This window comes from Poecile atricapillus, chromosome 22 (assembly GCF_030490865.1).
Source record: "Poecile atricapillus isolate bPoeAtr1 chromosome 22, bPoeAtr1.hap1, whole genome shotgun sequence".
NCBI classification, from domain to species: Eukaryota; Metazoa; Chordata; class Aves; order Passeriformes; family Paridae; genus Poecile; species Poecile atricapillus.
In genome coordinates, this window is record NC_081270.1 from 2,300,369 (window position 1) to 2,324,359 (window position 23,991).

Below are 23,991 nucleotides of genomic sequence, written 5' to 3' on the forward strand. Positions count from 1 at the left end.
CTTATCATCTTTCCTACTCCAAGCAGACGGACAAGGAGACTGTTTCCATGGGAATTCCTGCTCTTTATCTCAGATAACCACAGGGATGGGTTTTCCTGTGCTCCCAGTCTCTGGAGGCTTCTGTCTCATCTTTTCCATTCCAAGGATTTGGATTAGGAGATCATTTCCATGGTATATCCTACTCTTTATCCCAGATAACCACAGCAATGGTTTTCTCTGTGCTCCCCTTTTCCACTTTTCCATCATCTTTCCCATTCCATGGGAAATGTTGGATCAGGAGCCGATTTTCAAAGGAAATCCCAGATAGCCACAGATAAGGGTTTCCCTGTGCTCCCCTTCTCTGGAAGCTTCTGTGTCATCCTTCTCATTCCAAAACGTGGGATTAGGTGCCGATTTCCAGGGAAATCCCGCTCTTTATCCCAGATAATCACAGCGATAGGTTTCTCCGCGCTCCCCTTTTCTGCTTTCCCACCCTCTCTGCCATTCCAAGGAGGCGATTTCGGGAGAAATCCGGAAATCTGGAAATAACGGCAGGCCCGAGCCGATTTCCAGGGAACTCCGGGATAACCCCAAAGCCGTGCCCGCCTCGCGGCCCTTAGCAACGCACTGCACTCCCGTTGCTACGCAGAAGCACCGCCTACCTCGTTTGTCCCTCCCGGCGATCCGTCCCCCACACGGCGGTCCCGCCCCTCAGCTTATTTCAACCAATCAAACCCCTCACGCCGCGTCTCTCCGCCAATCAGAGTGTGGTACGGCGCCCACACGGGCCAATGGGTGGCCCGCCCGCCCTCCGGCGCATGCGCGCGGGTCGCGGCGCGTCCCCCGCGTGCAGCCGCCGCCGCCCTCATGTCGTGGCTGTTCGGGCTCAACCGCGGGACCGCCCCGGGCGGCGGCGGGGACGCGGCACCCCCGGGCACCGGGACAGGCGCGGGAAGCGGGGCCGGCCTCTCCCTGCCGCCCGTCCCCGGTGGCGGCGGCGGCGCCGGGGACCGTCAGACGCCCAAGGACAAATGGAGCAACTTCGACCCCACGGGCCTGGAGCGCGCTGCCAAGGCGGCGAGAGAGCTGGACGCGTCCCGTGCGTGAGGGGTCGGGGCGAGAGGGTGGGAGAGCTCGTCAGGGTGCGTTAATGTGCGGAAAGGGGGTGTCAGAGCGGGCAGCGGGTTCTGCTCTGTGGGGCCCGGCGATGGGACGCGAGGAAAGGGCAGGAATCGGTGCCCAGGAAATTCCACCTGGACGTGAGGAATTGTCTGTTCCACTCGGGAACAGAGGCCAGAGAGGGCGTGCAGTGGCCTTCACTGGCGATATTCCAGGTGTGTCTGGACACAGTTCTGTGCGCTGTGCTCTGGGATGACCATGCTGGAGCCTCTCGGAGTCTTTCCAGCCTCACCCATCCTCCCATACCTCATGTCCTGTCGGGTCCCACCTGCCCAGGGCCGCCTCTGGCTCCTGCCCTGCTCTCCTGGGGTCCCGGGATCAGCATTACCAGTCAGTGAGCTCTGAGTGAGCGTCTTCATAAAATCACAGATTCCCAGAATGGTTTGGGTTGGAAAAAACCTTAAATCCCATCTCATTCCACCCCCTGCCAAGGGCAGGGATCTTCCACTATCCCAGATTGCTCCAGCCCCATCCAGCCTGGCCTTGGTTGGATCTTTTCCACAGGTGTGCTGAATAATAATTTATTCCCTGGAGGATTGAATATGCCCTTGCAATGCTGTGCTCCAGGCAGGCACAGCTGGAGCAAAATGGATCAAACAGTCTAAGCATCTTCTTTGCTGAGAAGACACCTCTCACTGTCCATAATCTCTTCCCACCCTCCAGGCCATGCAAAAGATGCTCTGAGCCTTGCTCAGATGCAGGAGCAGACGTTGCAGCTGGAGCAGCAAACCAAACTGAAGGTGTGTTGGAATCCCTCAGGCAGCTGCCAGGTTTGGGAAGGATAAAAAATAAAATCTTTCCTCTGCAGAGGATGATAAATTTTCCTTTCTATTCAACTTCAGGAAATTGTAGCTATTTGCCTTTAGGAAAAAAAAAAGTAATTCTGGCAGGTGAAGTCCCAGCTAATTTGGCCTATTCTGACACATTTTTTTTTGTGGCTTTGATTAAACTTGTATGTCCTGAGTTGTTTTGTAACTCTTGGAATATCACTGTTTTTGGGGAATGACAAGGGGTTTCTGTGGGAACTGTAAAGTAGTTGGGTGAAGGGCAGACTTCTGTTTCTCTTTTGAATGAATTTAGGGATTGTTTGGGTGGTGGTTGGTCTCTTGGATTTTTATTTTTTTTTAAATTGTGTTTAATCCTGAAATGGTTAATTATGATACTTCTTACAATAATTTTATTATCATATTTAAGTTTCTTGTGTTAATGGTCATCTTTTAAGGGTACTGCTCTGATTGCAGAGGGGTTTCTTGGAATATAATTGTCAGTAGAATTTCTGACAGTAGAATTTCTCCAGGATGGTCAGTTAATGGGAATTACATACTCTGATTGTTCCCAGGAGTATGAAGCTGCCATAGAACAGCTGAAGAATGAGCAGATCCGGGTACAAGCAGAAGAGAGAAGGAAAACACTCAATGAAGAAACCAAACAGCATCAAGCAGTAAGGGAATGAGGGGGAAGCCAAGTGAGGGGAGACCTTGTTTGTATCTTCCCTTATAGAAAAGGCAATAATGATCTCTTTCATTATTCCTTTAATTAATTACCCCTTTTTGGGGAGAGGGGGTTGTGGGCAGCCAGAGGACTGGGGTGTTCACAGACTGAACCCCTGTTCTGTCCTGGATTTGTAATGTTGAGCTGGATTTTTATCTTCTTGGACTTTTGTTCCCACGTTCTTGAACGTCCAGAGGAACTGGTGGTAGCAGTTGTGCTCATTCTGTGCTTTTTGGGATTTTCCTAAAGGGCTTTCCAGGGAAATGTTGAGGAATACTGGTTTATCAACTGTAAGCGTTAGCCTGGACAGTGGAATGGCTCTGAAGTTATTTGGATTTCAGTCTTAAGTAGCTTGAAACCCTGTTTCCTATGAAGTAAACAGGAAAAAATATCTTAAGAGGAGAAGTGATGCAAATCTGAGTTGTTGTGAGCAATGTCGGTGCATCCTGGTTGTTTGAGCTTGAGTCACTGACATGGCAATAATCCTGAAACAAGGAAAATAAAGGCTGGCCTTTATGTTTAAAGCTAAATTATGGTGATTTCTTACACTGAGAGCACAGGAGATGCGGGAATTGGTTAATTCTAATGGATTATCCAGCTTGGGAAGTTTGGTAGAACTGTTTATTTGGCACATGGTGCTTTTCCTCTTGCAAAGTTTGGACTTTGAGCAGGGCTCAAAAGGGCCCAGGATGCAGCTGCACATTCAGCTGCTCTCAGGATTCTTCACCTCCTCCTGTTCACAGGGCATCGTTTGAAGTCACAGCAAACTCATGGGTTATTTGAAATCACAGCAAACCCAATCTTGGTTTATTCCAGGATGTTGTACTGTTGATGAGGAGGTAATTCCCAAGGTGTTCTGCTGTCCCTGTGTTTGGAGAGAATGATGTCACCCCCTGATACAGAGTTCTCCCTCCTGGTGGATGTGGATCCTCAGCCCACTTCCAATTCAGTGGAGATTACTTAGGTTTATTTGGAGTTACAGTGGAAAATTGATATGAGGAATTAATGAGGAACAAGTAAATATCAAAACCATCCTGACAGTTCTATTGCTTGCAATAGACTGGTGACTACCAGTCCAGATAATGTGGTTTAGAACATGAAAACTGTTTTTCCCAGTGAAGTCTCCTTTTCTGGGCCAAGAAACACTTGTTCTTTATTTTGACGTCTGTGGTCCCTTAAAATGAAGTCAGACTGTGGAGATTTCTTAGCACAGAGGAGTTTTTGGTGCTGAGGATATTTTATCCTGTTCATATTCAAATCCAGGATAATTTCTTATTTGTGTGGATTTTCCAATTTAGTTTGGTTTTTTCCCTTCTGAACCTCATTTCTCTGAGGACCAGGCTGTTTTTTTAACTGCCTAATCTGTGTATTCTGAGTTCTGTTTTGTTTTTGAAGAGAGCCCAGTACCAGGACAAACTGGCACGGCAGCGCTACGATGAGCAAATGCGACAGCAGGTAAGGTGGATTCCTGCTCTGATTCAGCTGGGAATGGGCTGGGAGCCTCCTTACATCCGGGGGATGCTCTGGAGCTGTGCCCTGTCCTGCTGGGCACTGTTTATCTATGTTATCTGCTCAGCATCAGCAGTGCTAGCCTGGCACATCAAGGCTTAGGCATTAGGACAAAGCAGCAGCCTGAAATTAGGAGGATAAATCTGGGAGATGGGGAGTGGAAAACACTCTTCAACCTGAGCACCAGCTTCGTGAAAATATTTGTGGCGCTTTTAAGTTCTCACAACATCAACATCTCTTCCGCTGTAATCTCTCCCTGTAGCAACTTGCTAATGAGGAAAATCTGAGGAAGCAGGAGGAATCTGTGCAGAAGCAGGAGGCCATGAGGCGAGGTGAGTGTTTTGTTCAGCTGCTGAGGGCATGAGGGCATGTGGAGTCCTTGTGCTGATTTTTCTGTCCATGCTGTGTTTGATGTCAGATTGGCAAGAACAGGTAAATCCCAGTAGCACTAAAATTAGCAATTGCTTCCAAGGTTAGTTTCGGAAAGGGCTACACCGCTAATCATCTGCCCTGTCACTCCTGGATTTCCCAATGAACTGTCAGTATCTCCTGATAGAATACCTGAAATCCTGATTTCGTACTGGAACAACCTAAAATAGAACCAGTTTTGAGGAGGGGGAAAAAAACCAAAACATCTTCTGGGAGGAGTGGTTAAATCTGTGTCACCTCATCTACATTTTCCTGCAGAAAATAAAAAAGTTGTAGTGTGAAACTTGCTTATTTTCTTTTTGTTGTTGGGAATTGCCAGAATTCCACTGGGGTGCAGGTCTCAGAAATGTTAAGGCAATTTGTGTTTGACTGAACAGGATGGGAAGGCTGGCTTGCTTTGAGCACAGATGTGGACAGCTGTGCTGCCATCCAGTGAGGGAAGTGTAGCCTGACGAAAACATCCCAGTGATGAAACCCTGTAGGGTTGGGTTAGTTTACTCCTGGATTTCTCATTAATTCTCCTTTCACACAATTCCACGTTTGAAGTAATGGAGCTTCCAAAATCCTTTTTGGGACTGTTTTGCTCCTCCTCCTTCCAAGCCATGCACAGTAACTTCCCTGGGATTTTCCTGCTCCCTGGCATTAAGCTACCCAAAAATGTGACCTCTCTGCTGTTTTTTTTAACCCAAGCTACCGTGGAGAGGGAGATGGAGCTGCGGCACAAGAACGAGATGTTGCGGGTGGAGGCAGAGGCACGGGCGCGCGCCAAGGCTGAGCGGGAGAACGCTGACATCATCCGTGAGCAGATCCGCCTGAAGGCCGCTGAGCACCGCCAGACCGTGCTCGAGTCCCTCAAGTAGGTGCAGGGCAGGGTCTGGAGCTTCTCCATGTGTCCCAGCATGTTGGAAAGCTGGGCTCTGTTCCTCTGAGGAGTTCCATCCTGGTGCTTCTCCAAGTATGTCCCAGCACATGGAAGAACCTGGGGTTTAATCCTCTAAGGAATTTCAGCCTGGTGTTTCTCCAAGGGTGTCCCCATGTGTGAGAGAACCTGAGGTTTATTCCTGTGAGGAATTTCAGTGTTGTGTGCCCTTGTATGAACTCTCTCACTTGTCTCACTACATTGTCACCTGAATGGCAACCAGAGACATTTATAGTGAACAATTTTTCTAACAGATCATTTCAAGCCCTGTCCTCTAATCCTGCAACTCAGTAATTCTGAGAGCCCCTCAGTTCTTTCAGTTCCCCTCAGCTCTTTCAGACCATCCACCACAAAGGTGTAAAGCAGTTTGGCTCCACAGAGGTGGAGTTGGTTAATTTTAGCTCTTTTGAGGTTTTGAACAAAAAAAGCTTTAGAGTAAAATACTTAGAGTTCAACATAAATAATGCATTAAAGAAATAAACTGATGCCATCTTAAAGTCAGATGCTTCTTTTTACTTAATCCCAGCTCAGGTGTAGGTATCAAATTACTATGAATATATTTTCCATGCTTGTTCATGTTCTAATTCTGAGGTGAGCCCTTAGCTTTGACTAGTTCTGAAGAAGATTTACAACTTTATTACAATCTGAAAGTTAGTCTTGAAAGTTTATCAATTCAGTCCTTGAAATCCCTTTCTCTCCTGCTTGCCTTGCTGTTTGCTTGCTACAGGACAGCTGGGATGCTCTTTGGGGAAGGATTCCGTGCTTTTGTAACAGACTGGGATAAAGTCACAGCCACGGTAAGGTTGGGATATCTGTCAGTAACTTCCAGAAAAGCCTGTCTGTAAATGTGTTAAACTCCTGATTGTATCACAGCTTTAGATCTGATTTTGATGTAGTCTAGAGAGCACTTAGAGAATTCTTCTGTGTGCTAAATAAATTGATTAAAAGTCAGAGCAGCATCTTTTCATAGGACAAAAGAGCTTGGAAATGGAATCTTGGAGACATAAAGTTGTTTCTCAGTGTAATACTTACAATAAAACAGCAGTGAAAAAATATTTTTGGTAGTGTGGCTGGTTAAAATAGAAATTTTGCTTTAAATCAGTCAACAACATCTGCTCCACCTTCTGATTTTATACACACAGGCTGATACAAAACATCCTTTCCCTGAGAGCACTGGGGAGAACAAGACAAGCTTTTAGTGGCTCCTTTTGTCATCTGTACCTGGAGTGTCTGCAGTGTTCAGATCTTTTGTAGATCAGTACTTGGGGCTTTGAGCACTTGACCCAGATACCACTTTCCTGCATTATGGTCATTTTTGCTCTTCTCTTGTGAATTTGGGACATTTAGCTTAAAAAAAAAAAAAAAAAAAAAAAAAAAAAAAAAGTAAGTATATTTTTGGAAAGGGGATGACACAGCTGGATAACTTATGTTTTCTGTTGCTTTGACAATTTTGAAATTACTATAAGAACCAGTCAGTTATTTTAAGAGCCCCAAAGATTCTACTTCAAGTGTTTTGGTTCATTGTGGTTTTAATGTAATTAACTTTGTTTACTGTTCAGAGACACATTCCTTTGTTTGATACAGAACTCAGTTTTAATGCTCTGTTTCTGTGTATCTTGTGACATGAACATCAATGAAGTCCAAAAGCCTGAGAAACTGACGTCAGATCTATCCAGGCAGAGGGATCTTTGCTCTGTGCTGGATGGTATAAAAGCATGAGATCATGACACTGTTTTTAGAGGGAGGCTGCTAAAAAGGTGAAATCTGTTTTGTGTTCTGTATCTGAGCTGAATTGGGTGTGGAGATCCCTCACTCTTTGCATCCTGGAACTCACAGTTCTGATCCCTTTGTGTTTCCATCCAGAGCAGAAGTGATATCACACATTTTGGCAGAGTGAGAGTGAACAGATGGTGCCTCATGGTTTATTGAACAGGTCCATCCTTGTTGTCCTTGAGGTTTTTGACCCCAATCTGCAGGAGAAGTCAGCTTATTTTAAAAGCTATTGCTGCAGTTTGCTCTTTTCTCCAATATAAATTATTTGCATCAGCTTTAAGCTGACTCCTGAGTTTGGAGTCTTTCTGCTTCACTGGCAAATTGATGAGAATGTCTCATTTTGTGGGGTTTCTGAAAGAACAGCCCAGTGCAGTGATGGTAATTCCCATCCAGTGAGGTAATTTCCATTCCCATGATAGTTTTGGCTTTGTTTCTCCTGTGGACTCCCTGATTCCCTGTTGAGTTGGGGCTGGCACAGTTGTCACCTTTAGTAGATATTCCCTTTTTGTTCCCCACTGTGCCCTTCCTTGGTGGCAGCCACAATTCAACTGTTTTACCATGGCACCTTAAATTCAGCTTTCATTTTCTGCTGTGGTGAGGGGCATTCTGGCAGGCAGCACCTGGCTGATGTGGCTGTTTTGTCTTCATTACTCAGTTTAGTTGAAAATCTGGACAGCCCCACACATTTTGGGTAGGATGTACTCCTGGATTCAGGACTAAATGCTTCACTTGTGCTTCCTCTGCCTTTTGTTGTGCAAGTGCAGTCAGTGAACAGGGAGTATGAGACCTTGACTGTCTGAACAGGGATAAAACACCTTACCAAAAATAAACTCCTCCTGGTCAGCATTTGTCCTGAATCTTAATTCCCCACCACAGGGCAGGCTGCACACAACAGCAGTGCCTTGCCAAGTGTTTTTGCTAATCTTTCCCCCTTTTTTTTGCAGGTGGCAGGCCTGACCCTGCTGGCAGTGGGGGTTTATTCTGCCAAAAATGCCACGGCTGTAGCAGGGCGCTACATAGAAGCACGGCTGGGCAAACCCTCCCTGGTGAGGGAAACCTCCCGGATCACTGTGCTGGAGGCTCTGAAACATCCTATCAAGGTAAAATTCAGCTTTGTTTCTGTGTTGCACTTAACAAAACTCAGCCTGGGATCATCAGTGGGTCTGAATGAACAGAATAGAATGGATGGGATGAGCCCACTGACATTCTGTAAGATGTTTTAGTCCAAGTGAGTTTTCAAAATGTGGTTTGGTTTTTTCCTAGCTGTGAGTAACTGAATTTGTCCTCTCAAGGTTGGTAAACGTCTGACCAGCAAGGCTCAGGATGCCCTTGAAGGAGTTGTTCTCAGTGTGAGTACTCTGTTTTCCTGTCTTTGGCTGTGAAAGATGACTTTAGATTCTGAATAATAGCTGCTGGTTCCTTAAACTCACTTCTAAAACTGTAATTCCAGCAGTTTTGGGGTCATAGCACCCTTGGGACACTGAGACCATTAATAAGCTCCTGTGTTCACTGTGACACGCATTAAGCAGCCTGTTCACTTTTTTTTTTCTATGTGAAAAGCAGTTGGAAGTCTTGGTTCAGTCCCTGCTCTGGTGCAGTTTCTCTCTCTGTAGTCAGCATGTTAAGATACACAATGTCACTTGTGCCATCTGAAGTTAAGGATTACTGAACCCAGACCTGCTTCTAGGCCAAAAAAATCTAAATATTGTGTTTACTTGCCCACCCTGAGATTGTTTCTTAACTTGTTAATTAGTGCTACTTCTGTATATTTGCTTCTGAGTTTGATTCCTGGTTATCAGGCAAATTTAAGAGCTGCTTGAAGCTGCTGAGAGAAAATGCTCCTGCAGGAATAGCTCTCATTTGGGGATCCAAATGCAGTAGTAAAATAAATAGGAGTTTATGACTTGAGAAGGAATTAGCACTGCAAAGAGTTGCTTGTGTTTTGACATATCCCTCCCAGGGCATCCATTAGGAAGTGAATATTTAGGTGTTAACTGTTCCTAGAATATCACTGCACTGCTTCTTGCATTGCTGCTTTTTCTTATGAAAGAATTGTAGCCAAGTGGACAGAAAATCAAGTAAATCCTCACATAGACAGGAAATGACCTTGGTATGGAGTCATGAGCAGCTGAAGTTAAGACTTAAAAGCTTGAGCCTGGAGTGCTGCCTCCTTCCTGCAGGTACTGATCTGGGAACCCTGGTAGCTGCAGCTCTTTTGGTACTTTCTGGTCCTTCCATTTAACTCTTTTCTTGCAGCCCCAGCTGGAAGCACGTGTGAGAGACATTGCCATAGCAACAAGAAACACAAAAAAGAACAAAAGCCTGTACAGGAATGTTCTGATGTACGGTCCCCCTGGCACTGGAAAAACTCTCTTTGCCAAGGTAAAACCCTGCCAACATTCTGCCAACCTATACATTGCAAAGTGCTCTGAAAATTGCAGGGCCTGAGAAGCCTCCCTGGGCTGAAATCTCTTGCTGGAGTGTTGCATAAACATTGTGTTACTGTTAGGGAGGGAGGATAGGGCAGCCTGCCTGCTTCAGCTCTGAATCAGTGCAGCCACTTGGACTCTGGTGCTGAGAGTAGGCAGAGGAGCCTTTCCATCTGGAAAAGGCCCTTAGCAGCTGGGAGTTGTAGGAATCCCAGCAGCAGCCACTTCATATCCACCTCTGTTGGTTTTATACCCTTGGTTAAGTGGGTCTTTCCTGCTGTTGTTCACAGTCCCAGAGCAGAGACAGGCATGGGTCCATGTGCAGAGGCACTGCCAGGATGATTTTTACATGGATTTGAGTCAGAATTTTACTTTTTTCCCTTGCTTTTCAGTGCTTGTCCACAAGACCTGAGGTGTCATCAACTTTTTAACAGTGGCAGATTTAACAAATTGATGCAAGTTGAATTTTTTCCTTCTGTCAGTACATCAAACTCTTACCCCAGTGATTTTCTGAGAGTATGGCACCTAAAGCTTTCTATGGCACCTACTGGATTTCTGAAGCCACCTAATTTGGGTTTCTAAAGCCAATAGAGATGGACAGAAATGGAAAAAGTAATACACAAATGCCACTAAGCAATAAAGAACATAAGGAAGCCAAACCTCCCCTCTGCAAATAAGCATACTGGCAGGACTAAACTGCTTTAATTCTCTCTTCATCCTCCATGGCCTTGCTGTGAAAGAAAGGGTTTAATTTGCTGGTTTTTGTTTGATTCCAGAAATTAGCTGTGCACTCGGGCATGGATTATGCCATCATGACAGGAGGGGACGTGGCTCCCATGGGCAGGGAAGGGGTCACAGCTATGCACAAACTGTTTGACTGGGCCAACACCAGTAGGAGAGGGTAAGTTGAACTTTTCTTGAGTCCTCAATTTGGGTTTTTGCTCAAAAAGCCCTCACTACAACAGCCTCAGTCACTATTACTGAGTGAGGTAACACGGAGAAAACTTTGAAATTTCGAAGAATCTTCGAAAGTTTTCCTAGAATGGGTGAATCCTTGTTAATTAGTAATATTTAAAAAGCTGAAAGCCTTTGCTTTTTTGTTCTCTCAAACCCTTTTTACACCAACTTTTCTAGATCAGTCGTAACTTTATTGTTAGCAAGAAGACACTTCCTGCCCACTTGAAAGCTGGGACAAATTTCCTTCAGGGTGATGAATGATCTGACTAATTAGAAGATTTAGCACAAATAAGGTGTTCACACTCTGGATGTTCCCTGTTGCAACTGCTCAGATTTTAAACACTGATAGTATTTAGATCCAGCTTCTTGTTTACTTTGCAGGAGGAGTGAATTATAAGAAATATAGAGGATAAGGAGCAAACAGATGTTAAAGGCATTGACATCAGATGTAAAAATCACAAACACAAAAAAGAATTTTTGCTTTTTCAGTCACCTTTACAAGCAAATTTTTATCTGCAGAGAATCTTCACGTTGAGGCTGAATCTTGGCTCCCTAAGTGTGTAGCCAATTTGCTCTTACCAATGTAAATGAGTTTTTGCAGTGCAGAGATAGCTGAGGAGCTGTTTGTCCAGCCAGGATGGTAAAATTCAGTATTGAACTTTCAGGGGGTATCACTTTGGGTTTTGTGCTGGTTTGATCTCAGATCTGTAAATGTGGCTGCTCAGTGATTTATGTGTTCTCTGATTGCTTGAGATGGACATTATCTTGCAGTGTCGCTTTTAATCCTTGCTTCATTCATCATCTAAATCATTCTATTTCCCCTTACAAAGAAAAAAGCAGGGAAACGTCCTAAGGATTTAAAATTTTAAGCTTTTATCCTGCGGCACTGTAGAAGGAAAGAATTTAAGTAAGCTTAGAATTTAAGTGAGAAGTTGGAAGAGATGTGAAGGAGGATACTCAGCTGGATGGTTCCATTAAGGAATTCTTTTACAGCATTGCCTGGGTCTGAATTTCTCTGCCCTGATAAAATTTTATGTACATTTCAGCTTCCTACACTTCCTGATCAAAGCTTACATGGGTCCATAGAATCAATATTTTCACCTCCAGTAGCACTGAAGTATTTAAGCATATTTAATTCTGAATATCCAGGAGCCTTAGCTGTTGCCTTTATTAACTGAAATTGTGATAACAGACACTTCTCTGCAGAGAGTATATGGGAGAAGCTGGGGATGGCTGGAAGATGTTAATATGCCTGAAATCCCCTGGAAGAAAGCTGGGTTTGAAGCTAGGCAAGGAGGTAGTACAAGCTGTGACAGCTTTATGAGCACCCTGGTTCTGTTATTGATAAACATCTTTACAGGCTCAGTCCCTTGGGAAGAGCACTGCCCTTGGGTTATAAGTGAATTTATTTTGGTGAATAATTCATGGACTTTATTAATTTGCTTCTCCACAGGTAGTAAAACCATTACATTGGTGCTGCTGTGGTTTGGGAGAGAAAAACCTCACAAAATAACAAAGCAGGCTGAGGAGAGGACTCTGGTTTGTGCTTTTCAGAGTGGCATAAGGAAGAAAAATAGCAGGGAGGTGTCACTGTCACCAGGATTTCTGTATTGTGCCCTTGTACACACCTCTCTAAAGAGGAGGGAATGCTAAAATAGCACTCTCAGATTTCAGCAGGTCTAAATTTCAAATATCTAATGCAGCTTGGCAGTAACATCCAGCACTGCCAGCACAAACTTCAAACTGTGCCTGTGAAAACTTTCATCTAGATTTAAAAATCCAGAGGAGTTTAAGGTCATGTGCCTTAGTCTTGCTTCAATCTTCTTCTGAACACCAGGAAACAGAACTCCAGGGGCTTGGGGGCAGATTTATGGCCCTGAGGTGTGTGAAATTAATCCATTTTTCAGCTGCTGGGCTGGGCCAGGTGCATGCCACGGACAGCTTGCCACAGCATAGCTACAAAACACTGCCTGAGGAAATTAGGTTGCTTGTGCAATCCTTTGGGTGTTGCCAGCTGTGGGTGCCTGGCAGTGGGGGCAGGTGGATTCTGGAGCCAACTGAGCATCACTTACCTGTGTCCTGTTACTGTGTAGTGCTTTCCTTTTGCAGCCTCCTGCTGTTCGTGGATGAAGCGGACGCGTTCCTGAGGAAAAGGGCGACAGTAAGTGCTTGGTGTGTGTCTGCTCCTTCTGCAGTGCCAGCCAGCAGCCTCCTGCATTCTGATTATCTGGCTGCAATTGGCAAAAAATGGAAGCTAGCAGGTGCCTCAGTGCTCACCTGATTAACTGATGGCAGAGACAAGAAATCAGCGTTTTGGGCATCTTGAAACTGAAAATTCCTGCCTGCAAAAGATGGGTGGTGATGCCATGGTGCTGCTGGATACGAAATAGGTCACACGAGCACAGCTCGAGGTGTGGTGAAAGGAAGAGAGAACTTTATTTCTTCTCTCAGAATTTGTAAGTTTCTGACCACAGCCAGGGATTGGATAGTCATGTTAACACCTTTCCAACCGCACTGACCGTGAGAGATGTCCATCAAAAGACGTGTATCAGAAGGAGTCTATGTTTACAGTTTCTCCTGGGAAAGTCTTTAGAAAACTGTCAGCAAGCTCAGAAAATTGAGTTTTCAGGGCGACAATGCCATGATAATTTTTTGTCTTTTCTTTTAAATACCTCTTATGTATTCTCAATACCCTTAGCATGCATACTTGTAATTCCTTAAATCTAATATCTTGACATAGTCCTAATATTCTATTTGGCCAAAATAACCAAACATCCTAAAGCCTGGCCATTAAAAACCAAAAAACCCTACACTACCTCAAAAAGCCAAATTCCCTCCAAAACACATCCCATGAACAAGAATTAAACCCATCTAATGAAAAATACTTTGGAATAAAGAAATACCACGCTCTTCATTCAAACCTCTCGTTAAAACATCTTAATTAAATATGCTAATTTACAAAATCTATAAAATTGTCCACATGCTCTACCACGAATGTACATTTCAGCATATTCCACCTTAGCAAATTGTTGCACCATAAAAAACCTTATTAAATATCAAGATAAAAACCCTTTATCCCTTAACTGTGTCTAACTCTTAATTTCAAGACCAGGAAAAACGCATCAGTTGCCCAGTCTTGTTGACGGTTTTGCAGCAGGAAAATAGGAAGGAAAGAGGCATATGCTGAACGTTGTTCATGCTGGTACCTTTTAAGGTTTGGGCTTTGTCCCCACAGATATTTATCCTGGAAAGTTTTCATTACGAAACTGCTTTTTGCTAGATGGAACAAAGTTACAGCAGCATCTTCCCCTGTACAAATAATTTGTGTTTCCAAAGTCAGTCACCACATTGTACAACCAGTCTGGACCTGCTATTGAATCCCAGCTGTGTATTTAAAAAGCTCTCCAGAAGGTTACTTTGAATGTGTGAGTGAATCCTTGGCTTATTTTCCTCTGAATATCGCACTGAACTTCCCATAGCAGGGAAAGCCACCTGGGCCAGTGGCCAGAGCATTGGGTTTGAAGCAAATCACTGGATGTGTGTGGATAAATCTGTAGTCTCTCTTCTGGAAGCTTTATTCCTAACCTTTTTCCTGGGTGTATAAATTGATTTTTTCCCCCAAGGTGAGAGAGTGCTTTGGATTCTGCTGTAATGCAAGTGCTTGACAATAAGAGAATTCCCTTTGTCCATAATGCTGCTTAAAGCTATAGGCTCTCTGCAGTCCTCAGCAGCTGATCCTCCTTTGGGTTTCCTCTTTGCAGGAGAAAATCAGTGAAGATCTCAGAGCAACTTTAAATGCATTTCTGCACAGAACAGGGCAGCACAGCAACAAGTGAGTATCCAGTTTCTGCAGCTGATATTTCCCTGAATTGAGGAAAGTCTTTAAAAGGTCTCTGTTGTACAAATGGAAGTTGGAAATGATCTGTGTTGCTGAGAGATTGAAAGAAATCTGCAGAGAATATTCCCCTTTCAGTTGATGTGCTGAATGTTGCTTGGTCCTCCTTCAACTTTTCCTGGCACTTGGAAATCAGAACAGAATGAATTTTTTTTCATGAAATTGGGGTGGTATTTTTACATCTTGGGTGTCTTGATGTTTATATTTTCTTTCTTGATAAGTTACTGTTTGTACAAGAGTTCAGGAAAATCACTACCGCAAAAATTCCAAGTTCATCCTGGCTGGGTGCTTCATGTTTTGAGAGGTTCTCTCCCAAATTTGCCCTTAACCAGGACACCTGGAAAAACACTTCAGTGGTGCTTGTTCCTCTTCAGTCACCTCCCATCTTGTGCTTGTGTGGGCAGGAACTTTGAGGCAGATGAGTTTCTGTCTGACTTCATTTCTTTCTGTCTGACTCTGTGTGGAATCCCAGAGCTGTTCCTTCCTCGCTGAGCACAGGATGGCAGGGCTGAGGTGACAGAGTGGCAAGGTCACTGTGCCCCACTCTTGCTCACTTTGTCACATCCATAGGAACTCCCTGCACAGCACTGCTCAGTTTAGCCAAAACCATTTCCTGGCTAGCATAATAGAGAGGTGACCTTTCCTCCACCTTCCTCAAATAATACTTGATTTTTTGGTGTGAACTTTACTTAGTTGTTAAAATTTCTCCTTTTACAATTGAGCCAGCAAGAAAAGTTGTCTCTGGCTTTATGTGGAAAAGTGGAGTTTTTTTAATCACGAACTCCCTTCAGTGAGGCTGGAATGAAAGATTTCTTGAGTAACCTCATGCCATTGAAACAAATATCCTGGAAGGTCACTGTTCGAGGACATTTTCTGTCCCTGGAGTCTCTTGAACTTGTTGGAACCAATACACCTGTAACTGATAATTGCTTGTGTGTAGCTTCTCTGTCCCAGGGGTGCCTGGGAAGGGGTGTTTCTTCTAAAATAAATAAATTGCTACAAAGCAAGGTGTTGATCCTGCAAGAACCTTGGTTTTCCCTTCAGGAGGAGAGCAAATCTCTTCTGAAATGATACATGGAGTTCCTCTATAAAGCCATGTTCAGTATAATTATTATTATTAAATTATATTTGCGAGAATAAACACATTAAATATTTGTTCTCCAAATCAGGGACAGGCAGGAGATGGTTCATTCTTTCCCTGACGTTAAATTGCTTTGGAAGAGCTCTGGGGGTGTGTTTTGGGTGCTGGGGATGCTCTGCTTCCCCTCAGAACAGCTGAGCTCTCATTTGCAATGAACTTTCAAGTTGAATTCAGCCCTGATTTCAACCATGAGCCATTTGAGGTCACTGAACATGCCCTGGTGATTCATGCACTGCTTTTGACTTCTGAGCAGCCTATTGCTGCTCTGGGCAAAGAGCAGTCCTCATCCATGAATGGGAGCTCACTGGGATCAGTGTAATGGGACATGTAAATGGGGCTGCTTTGGTGGGACCCTGAGGAGAGCTCTTCCTTCAGCAGGGAATTGTCACCAGGATTGGGAATTGCTGCCTTTAAAGTTCCCAAAATCATCTTCTAGGATAGCTGACTGTCTGAGTATTAGGCTGCATGGCAATCCTTAATCCAGGCTTGTGTTTCTGCAAGTCCTTGTTGGTTGAAAAGCCACTTATCTTGGCCAAGTTATCTCCAGACATGACAGCAGAGAACACAGCCCCTTGTAGCCAATGATTCAGACAGACAGCAAGAACATCAATATTCCAATAGCTGTGCTTAAAAGCCCATTTCAGATTATTAGGCACTATTAAACTACTGACATCAATTAAAGCATTAAAGTATTGGCACGGGGAAGAAGTGTCGTTGCAAAGCAATAAAATAAAAGGATTTCCAGCTCCAAAATGCAGGAGGACCTGGAGCAGCACATGTATCGTGGAGCAGAGCTTGGTCTGCACACATCAGACTGTTCTAAACAGCCCAAAACACATTTTAGTGCAGTGCTTCAGATGCTGTTAAAGCTATTTCTAAGGAGTCCAGGTTTTTTCCAAGTGATGAAACACCTTTAATCCTAGCTACAACAGCTCCCGATGTCCAGACTCAGTTCATTGATTTTTATTTTTACGGCTTTGTCAGTCTATCCTTTTTTTTTTCCCCCCCCTAATTCCAGGTTTATGCTTGTTTTAGCAAGCAACCAGCCTGAGCAGTTTGACTGGGCCATCAATGACAGGATAGATGAAATGGTGAACTTTGACCTGCCCCAGCTGGAGGAACGCGAGCGACTTGTCAGGATGTATTTCGACCAGCACGTCCTGAAGCCAGCCACGGAGGGCAAACAGTGAGTACACCTCACAGCTCTCCCACCTTGGAGAATTCTCCTTCTTTTCTTGTTTTTCTCATCCTCTTTCCTGTATGTTCTGTCTATAAACCCACTTTCAAAAAGCAGCTCAAGGGATGGGAATCTTGATGCAATGCCATCCCAGATTTTTTGTTGTGCCCTTAAAATTCAGGAGGCAGTAATGCAAGCAGGAAACTGTAGGAACTCCTTTGGTGTAGCTACACATCAATCAAAAGGTTGTTCTGCCTTTCAGGAGGTTGAAGCTGGCCCAGTTTGATTATGGCAAGAAGTGCTCAGACATTGCCAGACTGACTGAGGGCATGTCTGGCCGGGAGATCTCTCAGCTTGCTGTTGCATGGCAGGTGAGTGGGGCTTTGCTCCTTCCTTCTTTTTCCCTTCCTGGAAGGTTTGAGGATTTGATTCTAGAGTCTCAGATTGTCTCTCCCTGTGAAAGTTTCATTTGTCCATAGGGTGGTACCAGAACACTGCTGCCTCTGGAATGGGTGTTGGAATATCAGCATAATTCCTCATCCCATAAATAGGAACAGTTTTGATAATCTATAATGGGAAATCTCTTATGGAATTTAAGTAAAGCAGGTGAGTTTGAAGTGAATTTGGGCAGTCCATGCTGGCCATGTTCATGGTCCAGCTTAGGAAGCTCAGCAGAAGAGATGCTTGATGTTGTTTCCTTCATTAGGGTACTAAACCATCCTCCTTTCCCTTCTTGTTTTAAACACTTCAGTGCAACTTGAGCTATTAAAGAAACAAATCTAACTGTAATTGGAGCTGGAAAAAAGAAAGGTATTTCTTCCATACATAAAAAATAAGAAATGCAGTCATTTGGAGTACAATTATTCACATGCAAGCTTTAGTGATTTTTAGTGATTTTTTTTTTTTTTTAAACCAGGTTTTCACCTTGTTTTGTCACAGCTGCCATTTTCTTGCTGGATTGTGTATTTTCATAAACTAACCTAGAAATCTCAACTGAAGGAATGTGCTCCAATTTGTGTGTCATGTAACCTTACTCATGTCAGCTTCTTTTCAGGGACTGTAAAAACAAAGTGACTTTTTGTATAGTTCTTAAATTTTTAATTAAGTTTAGCAGCTCACAAACATCTTACGAAGTTTGTGCATTTCATTCCTTCTACTACTGGGTTTCCACCTTTTAAGGGACAGAAATATTGTTCCTTTCTAGTTCAAATTAATTTTAATTGCAGTAGTCATGAGCCGAGGTCCAATTTGAGTGCTGTTAGTTCCTATTTTATTCGTTGCTAGCACACAGCTGGTTAATTTTCCTGTATAATTTTTGTGATACTGAATCATATTTCAAAATGTGTACTGTCATCTGCCCCACGTATGTGAAAGGCTTTGCTGCCAACTACTTCCTGTGATAAGAAGTTGTGATAAATGATCCCTTGCTTTTTATCACCCCTTATCAGCAAGTTTGTCATTACTCCCCAGGAATGATCTCAGCTTTTATCATTTATCCTTTAAGTGCTGGTGAAGGGAGGAAAAAGGTGGGGGTGACTAATTTTCCCTGACAGCTTTTTAAAATGTATCTTGTGCTGCCAGCACTATTCACTACTAACAAAGTTTGATGTAAAATTGCAGCGGGAAGTTGTGTTCCTCTCTGCTCTCATGAAACACTCAAAGGGCTTGAAAAAAACAAACATGCAGGAGAGAAGAAATACTTGGGTTGGTTGGATGTAGCAAGAAACTTCATCTGTGTTAAAATCAAAGGGGCCTCATTTCTTGTTGGTCAGGAAGGGGAGTGGAATGTGCCAAGGGTCAGTGAGCAGCCCAGGGGCTGGACATGCGGCCACGAGGGCATGCAGGGTGGGATAAGAGTTGTCTTGAGCACTACCCTGGGAGCTGCCTGTCAGAGCTGTCGATGCTCTGGGGGTTCTTTTTCAGTCACTTTGTAATGCCTTAGGATTTTAGCTTTTCTTTATTCCATAGATTTGTAACCCTTCAGTTCTTCAGTGCAGAACTCTACACTCCACACACAGTGTGAGCTGCTGCATTCCCATTTTGGGCAGACACAACAATTCCTCTCCGGGCCTGGGAATCGAGGACACCTCACTGCCCCAGGCCTGAGAGATGGAAACAAAAGTGAGTTTGGGGCAGCAAACCTGGGGTAAATTCCTTCATTACCTGAAGCTGGAATTGGAGGATTAACCCCCAATATGCAAATGGACCAAACCTATAAAAATAGGAAAACCCATGAGCCATGGTCCATTTTTTGGACGAGCTGTGACTGACTAGAGCTTGGCTGGAGCTGCTGTTCTGCCAGCTCTGACCACTGACCTTGGCAGGACATGTCCCACCTGCCTTTGGGTTTGCCTGTGTGAAGCCCCTCAGCAGGTTTGGGGTAAAGCCCCTCTCCAGGCAGGTGTTTTTTGCTCACATCCAGCTGATCTCCTGGGAGCTGTTGGTATTTTAGGCCCTGTTTTAGCACTGGGGACTGGTAGGTGCCTTTGTAGCTGCTCCAGTGCTCTGGACTGTCGGGGAAGGTTTAAGGACGCAGTTGTCAAGCCTTTCTGGCAGTGTTTTCCTGCCTCAAATTCTTGCCTTCCTGCTCTGCTTCCCGTGGTGCTGGTGCACCCCTGTGGATGGCTGTGCTCTGAACTGGGTCAGGGAGCTGAGTAGAGCTAAAAATAGCTTGGCAAGATGAGTTAACTGCATAGCTACAGTGTTCAGGGTAGGTAGGGGCTGGAGGAACCAGGAACTGACTCCAAAAAATCCTTATCAGGCTTCCCTCAGCTGGGTGCAGCAGCTGTAGGGTGCTTATGTACCACAGACACTCTGTATTTCTTATATCTCATATCAATATATCATTTTTGGTCTTTGAATTCCCTTTTAATTCAAGATGCTGCCAGACAAAGGTGGGAAATTATCTGATTACAGAATATTTTGAGCTGGGAAAAACTCACAGGCATCATCCAAGCCCATCTCTGGGCCCTGGAGAGGTCAAACCCCACAATTCCACCCTGTGCCTGATGTGAGCAGCCCCTTTCTGAGTGCACACCTTAGCTTTAATCCTGCGCACAGGAAGGTGTTTGTGCAGCCCTGATGGAGGTTGGAGCCTCTGGAATCCTCAGCAGCTCTGGGATCATCTTCCCTTCCCAGAACTTGATCCCAGAGATGGTTTGGGGAAAGGGGAAGTTCTGAAGCTTTAGGAGGTGAAAGCATCACAACCATTAGCTCTTCTCTGGGACAGCAGCAGTGGCCACTATGTCCTGTGCCCTTGCAGTCAGTTCCCACAAGGATTCTTCTGCCAATATTGCTTTTGAAAAAACATCTCAGTTAAACTGAGCGATAGCTGCAGCATTCAGAGGCTTAACTCCACCATAAACTGAATTTGAGATTGATTTGCTGTCATTTACATGAAATTCTAGCCCACTGCTGTTTTGGTCTGGCTCTGTCTGTCCTGTATTTACCAAGAGAAAAAAAAAATAAGATGCAGAAAAGCCAAAAGTGTAACCTCTAGCACTGGGAAAAATATTGCTGTCTGGCACAGCTAACAGTGTGCGTGCTAGAAATCCATTTTAATCTCTTCTGCAGAAGACTGAGCATTCCCTTTTGTCCTTGTGCTTTTCCATTGACCTTTATGGCTCTAGCATGGACCAGATGCATTTTCCCCTTAAAAAAATTCCCCTCAGCTCTGTTTATAGTCATGTGCAGATTTCCCAGCACTGTACTCAAACCTACAGATGTGCTTTAGATAAAATGTCAAAACCAAAAAGCAACCTTTCACTATTCCAAGCTGTAATCTTGGAAAATTGTTTTGGCAGCACTTCAGGAGAATTCCCAGGAGTTTTATGTCCCAGTGTGAGCTTCCTGTCATTTCCTTGCCTTTTTATGCCACTGACATAAATGCCTTTCTTTTGTTCCCTGAACCCTTGTTTATATTTTTAAAATAGCTGTTGTATTTTTGTGTGGAATTTTTTTTAATCAGGCTATTTTCATTATCAGTGGGATTCAAATGATACAGATTAGTCTGGCCAGGTTAAAATAAACCACAAGTCTTGGCTGAAATGAAACATGAGGTCATTTAGGCTGGACTTGTCATCTGTTCCATCCCCACCAAACAAAATTATTTCATAATTTGTTTCAAGGAATAAAACAGGAATTGCTGCAAGGGATAAAATGGGTTAAAATTTGTCCATGCAGGAGGCAGAGGTATGAATATAAATGAAGCTTGGTACCATTTTTGTGTGTGTGCAAGCTACTCCCAGAAGGGGCAGCTGCTTCTCCCATTTGCTTTCTTGACAGTGAGGGCCTAAGGCTTTCTAAAAATAGAAAGTCATTGACAAAATCAGCAGAGCGTGAACTGCACAGCTTTGCAGGAGGTTCCACACTGGGCTGGATGGGCTGTGCAGTGGCAGGGAGGAGATCAGGCCAGACGTCCTTCCTCTCTGAGCTCTGGAAGCACAAAAATGCATCCCAGGAAGGTGCTTTTTCATTTTAAAATACCTCACCAGGGCTGGCTTGAGAGGGGATGTAAACTGGATGAGTGAGGTCTGAATAAAACCTTTCCAGTGTTCCCCTTTTACAGAGAGGACAGGAGGGGTTGGGAGAGGTGCTGTGGGAATATTTGGCAGGTTTTGGAAGCAGAAGTGGCAGCCTCAGTGCTGAGGATCCTGCTCAGGCAGTGAGTGCAGAACAAGAGCCTTTGTGCAGAGAGAATGCTCTGTTTACAGAGAATTCTGCTCGTTCTCTGCACTCCCTGCCCCAGGCCAGTGTTTACTCCTGGTTTTAAGTAGGACCACCAGCCTGATTTGTCAGTGCTGCCTGGAGGAAGGATTGCAAAGGGTTTGCACAGGGAAAGGATTTGATGCTGCTTGCATGGAAAACCAGCCAGCTCTGGTGAGTTGTGCAAGTGAGACCTTTTGTGGTCTAACCAGTTCCCCAAAAAAGTGGTTGGAAAGTAGGTTAGAGGAGCCTGAAAACTAGCCTGGGTAACCTTTTGCTCATTTCTGGAAATAGTTACTCTTCCTGCAGTGAGGTAGCACTGATGTAATAGGCAGCTCTAACCCACAGCACTGTGGTGACAGCAAAGCAACAGCTCATCCTGGGCTTTGTCTTCTGCCCTGTGGACATCCCTGGGCAGTGGAGGTGTAAAAGGGTCGCACTTGAGTTTGTTTCTGTGCTGCTTTTGCTGTCAGACTTGTTCCTTGCAGGAACTGATGTTTTGCACCATCAATAATTAATGAAGCCCGTGTGTGCTGCCTCAGAGTCACACTGCAGTGTGTCTGAAACCAAAGTTAATATTCCTCACCGGGACAGGAGACAGAAGGGTTGGCATGTGGCAGTCCAGGATGTGGCTCTGTGGATGTGGGGAGAGGTTTGGGGCTCTTAGGGCCAGGCAGGATGGCTGTGGGGAGCTGCAGGGATCCCACTCCTCATCCCAAGCTCCTTCATTCCCTAAGTGCAACACAGAGCTGCTCATAGGAGCACTTGCAGAGGGAGGAACCAGATTTAGAAATCTGCAGCTTGGGGGCTGCTCTGTTACCTTGGAGATGGGTACAGCTGACAGCACAAGCATCCTTTCCTCACTTGGAGGGACCGGCTGTGCTGGCATCTGCAGGATGGCCGGGCAGAGCCCCAGCTGTCCTGTTTGTCCCCTTCCCAAGGGACAGTCCCTCTGCTGCTGCCTCACGGGCCTGTTCCCCCTGCAGACTGTTGGACAAGAGGGGCAGGAGTTGCCAGCCCTTTCCCCAAGGAGCTGTGGTCACGTCTGTGCTGACTCTCCCAGCTCCAGGATGGAGTGTTTGCCAAGCAGAACTGGAGAGGGGAGGAAAGGGAAGGTCCTGTGGGCTTTTGAGTGCAAGGTGGAAGCTGACACAGCACAGAAGTGATGCAGGGGAGATTCCTGAGGGAAGTGCATTAGGAAAGCAGGATCAGTGCACATGAAACATAATTTTAGAGGCACCATATTGCCCATGTTTCCCCCCAGCACTGACATTCATTTGGCTGTGCAAGTGTTTAAACAATTTCTGTTGCTTGGATGGAGTCGTTCCATCACCCCCCTGCACGCACCTCTCTTCACCTTATTGGCTTCACACATGCAGCTCTTTAAGAACAGGAGAGGAAATTTAAATGAGCCAAGTGTGGGACCTTTTCTTCTGAAAACAAGGGGTTTGATTCCCAGGAAATACAGAGGTGGGCAGAGCTTCTTGTTGGTGATTGCTGTGTGCCACCTGGAATGAGGGCATTGGGGGGGAAACCATGCACGGAGAACAACAGAGAAGGAGCAGTCTGAGATGTCTCCTGGTCCTGGGCAATGCCATCCCTGAGCTGTCTGAGGTGTCCTTGTCCCCACAGGCAGCAGCCTATGCCTCGGAGGATGGGGTGCTCACTGAGGCCATGATCGACGCCCGTGTGGCCGATGCGATGCAGCAGCACCGGCAGAAGATGGAGTGGCTGAAAACAGAAGGTGCAGAAGCAAACAAAGGGACTGACAGGAACCCCTTGCTACCTTTCCCTAAAGAGACACCAGTGTGAGAAGCCTGCAGGCTTCACCTGAGGAGAGAAATCTGGGAGGGGTTTCTGGGCAAAGGTTTGGTGGAATCACTTGCGGAGAGCAGCACGGCCCTTGGTGCCAGGGAGGGCGTGCTGCCACAGGCTGCCTTGGGTCTCGTGGCTTTAAACTGCACCAGAAAAACAAAATGGTTTTAATAAGGGAGAAGCAACCGAATTAAAGGACCCCTTGCTGAAATACCACTGGCGTGTTGGTCTCTATGGCCTGTCCTGCTGGAGAGGCACAAACCCCAAATCCTTCTCTGCCATTTCTGCAATGTCCCAGCACCAAGGGAAGCCAGGGCTTGTCCAAGCCTGACACTGTCATACATTTAAATCTGTAGGGCTTGTGCTCCAGCAGAGGCATTTCTCACCGTTTTCCCCGCATCCTGCCCATGACAGCTCCTCGCTCACATCTCTGGGTGGCATCACTTGAGTTGCCTTTCAGAGTCTCAGAGTAAATTTTTCTTACAAAAGTGCATTTAGGAGGATTAATTGATTGAGTTAGAGTCAACACAGGTGGTCTGAGAGCAGCCCCATATATTTTTCCCCCAGCTGAACCACTTTTCTCCTTAAAGAGAT

The 23,991-nt window shown here is 45.1% G+C and overlaps 1 protein-coding gene across 1 annotated transcript; it reads left to right on the forward strand.

Annotated features, from left to right (window-relative positions):
• The first annotated feature begins 794 nt into the window (after positions 1–794).
• On the forward strand, positions 795–23,613 carry ATAD3A (ATPase family AAA domain containing 3A). Its single transcript, XM_058855080.1, has 16 exons — positions 795–1,078; positions 1,822–1,898; positions 2,498–2,599; positions 4,045–4,104; positions 4,421–4,490; positions 5,278–5,443; positions 6,234–6,303; positions 8,224–8,379; positions 8,572–8,628; positions 9,536–9,661; positions 10,485–10,609; positions 12,775–12,826; positions 14,427–14,497; positions 16,720–16,887; positions 17,141–17,249; positions 23,215–23,613. Exons 1-16 carry the CDS (start codon positions 847–849, stop codon positions 23,392–23,394), a joined length of 1,821 nt encoding a protein of 606 aa, XP_058711063.1. The 5' UTR covers positions 795–846; the 3' UTR covers positions 23,395–23,613.
• The last annotated feature ends 378 nt before the right edge of the window (positions 23,614–23,991 follow it).